Source organism: Vicia villosa, linkage group LG6 (genome assembly GCF_029867415.1).
Source record: "Vicia villosa cultivar HV-30 ecotype Madison, WI linkage group LG6, Vvil1.0, whole genome shotgun sequence".
Lineage (NCBI taxonomy): Eukaryota > Viridiplantae > Streptophyta > Magnoliopsida > Fabales > Fabaceae > Vicia > Vicia villosa.
Genome location: NC_081185.1, coordinates 138,883,470 through 138,886,985, shown reverse-complemented (window position 1 = coordinate 138,886,985; position 3,516 = coordinate 138,883,470). Strand labels below are relative to the sequence as shown.

Below are 3,516 nucleotides of genomic sequence, written 5' to 3'. Positions count from 1 at the left end.
GATTTTGCTTGATCTTAGGGGACCAAATTGCTGCAGAAATGAGCTCCAATTGGTTGGGAGAAGATTCCTTTGATGAATCACCAATTTGTCATAAATTCAAAAATGCAATCATTACATAATCACATGCATTTGTTTTTGGAATCTTCTCTAATCCTTATGCAATGATGAAAATGGATGTATGGCATGGTTTCAGATGTGTTATGGGTCGTGTAGCATCCATAAGAGAGGTTATTTGCACAAAATTTGCAAAGTCAAAAAGTGTCCATGACCTATAATTTCACTTCATGAGGCCAACTTTGAACAAGCATAACTCCTAGCTCAAATTGAATTTGGAGAAGGTTGAACACAATTTGGAAAGCCCTAAACATCTACTTCAAATCATTAGTTTATGTCTTCTTCAGAATCACTTGGGAAATTTGTGAAAAATGAGGTCAAAGTTGGAAGAAAACTAGGTTAAAACACTTAGAAAAATTTCTAAGTGTTTATGACCTAAACCTCAAAATCTCCAAAACTTCATAAATGGTTGATCTTTTGAAAAAAGTTCCTTTGTAAGATGTTGTTTTATTTTGCAAGATCTACAACTTTCATGTTGGAAGTTTTTTGAGTTGTGTAGGTGAAATTTTGAGATCTCACCATGCCTTCAAAAACCCTAATTCCCGACTTTTTGCTCCTTGATGAATTTCTTTGAATTTCTTTGGCCAAATGACTTTGACATCCATATGTGGATGATATTGATCCTTGAAAGTCATTTTTTGATCAAAAATCTTAAAAGTCAATGATGATCCTTCACAGTTGACTTTTTCCTGACAAAGTGAATTTTTGGGCTTTTGTGTAGAAATAAGATCTTCTCCCCAAATGGATGATATGAATGGATTATATTGAGGTAGTAGAGATCCTTGAATCATGTCTTGAGTTTTGGATTCATGCCCTGATCAGAAGTCAACTATCTTGGTGAATTAGGTCAAAACCCTAATTTGTCGACCATGTGAAAATAATGACTGTAGACTTTGAATTGAAGTGTGATGTCCAGTAGATCTTGTAATATGAGTTTTTTGAAGATGATTGATGTCTTTGAATGACCCTCTGGGGCTTTTTAGGGTTTCCCAAATGTGATCCCTGATTTCAGTCCTTGATAGGCTCAAAACCCTAATCTGGTGACTTGAGTAGACCTGTACTCATATGACTGGATGTCTAATCAATCATAGATGAGAAAAGTGAAATTCTTGAGCCCCATGATTGTATTAGAGATTAATCTTTGTATTGATTGATCCTTTGCCTGAGCTTTCTTGTCTTTTGAGCATCCTCGATTAGGTACCAGATGGAGAAATGACTGCTCTGGGTACTCGTCTTGACCTGATGAAAAATCCTGAAGATATGTCATCTCAGGGGGGTCAAAAATTAGGGTATGACACGAGGGAATTCAGAGATTGGTATCAGGGTGTGGAACTCAATTTCTGGGTTGGGTGTTGTCAGTTCTAAGAAGAACTCTGATGTTGTTAACATAATTAATGCTTTAGAACTAAGAGATAAGGAGGGAGTCACAGGTGAGAAGGTGAAGTTACCCGCGGTTCCATGAATTTGATATCTTATAACATAAGGGGAGGAGGATTGTTTTCCAAAAGGAAGAGAGTCAGTTTTCTTATTCACTCTAATAAGATTGATATTTGTTTTCTCCAAGAGACTAAGATTTCTGCTTTTGACGAGTCCTTTGCGCGTGATTTTTGGGGCTCTAAGGACGTCGAGTGGACTGCTTGTAATTCTATTGGAGCGGTGGGGGTATGGTGATTTTGTGGAGGAGAGGTTCTCTTTCTTTAAATTATAGTTTTGTGGGCAAAGGGTTTGTGGGGATTAACATTGATTGGAAGGGTGTAGGGTACAACTTGGTGAATGTCTATGCGGCGTGTAATAGGGCGGAGAGGCTTATAACATGAAATTCTATTATCTCCTTAAAAAGATTCAGAGGGGGGAGGAATGGTGTGTAGTGGGCGATTTCAACGAAGTTTTGTGGAAGGAAGAAATAGTTGGGGAGGGAGTCCCTAGGTTTACTAAAGGTATGGAGGAGTTTAGATGTTTTGTGAATCAAATGGAGTTGATCGACTTAAATTGTGTTGGAGGTAAATTAACGTGGTTTAAAGATAATGGTAAAGCTCTTAGTAGAATAGATAGATTTCTTCTATCTAAAAAGTTTATTGAGGAGTGGGAGGTTGGTGAACAAATGATTGATAAAAGAGACTTTTCAGACCATTCTCCTATTTGGTTAGGTGTGGGAAAGCTTGATTGGGGCCCAAAACCGTTTAGGTTTAATAATGCGTGGTTTAAACATGAAGGTTTCAAGGCATTTGTGGAGGTGGAATGGAAGAAGTTGATTGTAACGGGAAGGGGCGATTTTGTGCTTTATGAGAAATTGAAGAGCTTTAAAGAGAAACTCAAAGGGTGGAAGAAGGAGGTTTTTGGGTGGGTTGACCTTAAGATGGAGGAGGCAAGGGATAATATTAACATGTTGGATATGGTGATAGAGGATAATATGGGTGGCAACAATGAAGTACCGGTTCAAGCTAGAAGAAATGTGTCGGTTGATCTTTGGAATGGTATGCATTTAAAAGAATGTATGCTGAGACTCAAGTCGCGTAATCTTTGGTTGAAGGAGGGGGATAGGAACACTAAATTTTTTCATAATTCTTTTAAAGAGAGACAAAGACGTAATTCTATCACTTCTTTGGAAGGAGAGGAGGGTAGAGTCAAAGGAGTTGCTAATATCAAAGAGGAGATTCGTGGTTATTTTCAAAATTTCTTTAAAGAAGAAGACTTTGCTAGACCGGTTCCGGAAGGCCTTTGTTTTAAGAGGTTGGAGGAAAGTGAAGTGGTTTGGTTGGAGAGAGATTTTTCTGAAGTTGAGATCAAGGAGGCGGTTTGGTCTTGTGATGGTGATAAAAGTCCCGGTCCGGATGGATATTCGATGGATTTCTTTAAGTTAAATTAGGAGGTAGTGAAGGAGGACGTGTTTAAGTGTTTTAGGGATTTTCATGAAAAAGGAAAACTAACTAAAGCTTGCACTTCTTCTTTTATTACTCTTGTCCCTAAAATCAAGAATCCTCAATCTTTGAAGGAATACCGACCGATTTGTTTGGTGGGAAGTTTGTATAAGATTTTGGCTAAATTGTTGGCGAATAGGCTTAGAAGTGTGGTGGGCAAGTTGGTCTCGAGCAATCAAATGACTTTTATACCGGGTAGAAATATCTCGGAAGGTGTGCTTATTCCTAATGAGGTGTTAGACATGGCTAAAAGAAAAAGTCGGAGTTGCATGGTTTTGAAAGTAAACTTCGAGAAGGCATACGATAGGGTGAGTTGGAATTTTGTTAGATATGTTTTTAATAGAATGGGGTTTGGTTTGAGATGGAGGAGATGGATGGATGGTAGTATCTTCACCAACACGACGTCGATTCTTGTTAACGGGAGCGTTAATAAAGACTTCGTTGTGGAGAAAGGCCTCCGTCAAGGAGATCCTTTGTCTCCCTT

At 38.3% G+C, this 3,516-nt stretch overlaps 1 protein-coding gene across 1 annotated transcript; it reads left to right on the top strand.

Moving 5' to 3' along the window:
• Positions 1–1,405: 1,405 nt before the first annotated feature.
• LOC131614786 (uncharacterized) lies at positions 1,406–2,980 on the top strand. Its single transcript, XM_058886340.1, has 3 exons — positions 1,406–1,544; positions 1,679–1,776; positions 1,910–2,980. Exons 1-3 carry the CDS (start codon positions 1,406–1,408, stop codon positions 2,978–2,980), a joined length of 1,308 nt encoding a protein of 435 aa, XP_058742323.1.
• Positions 2,981–3,516: the final 536 nt, after the last annotated feature.

Bases quoted from the DNA above. Each gene is read 5' to 3' on its own strand.
- LOC131614786 (XM_058886340.1), top strand. From the start codon at position 1,406: ATGACACGAGGGAATTCAGAGATTGGTATCAGGGTGTGGAACTCAATT. The intron at 1,545-1,678 runs GTGAGAAGGTGA...GTTTTCTCCAAG, and splicing joins AGATAAGGAGGGAGTCACAG to AGACTAAGATTTCTGCTTTT. The intron at 1,777-1,909 runs GTATGGTGATTT...GGCGTGTAATAG, and splicing joins ATTCTATTGGAGCGGTGGGG to GGCGGAGAGGCTTATAACAT.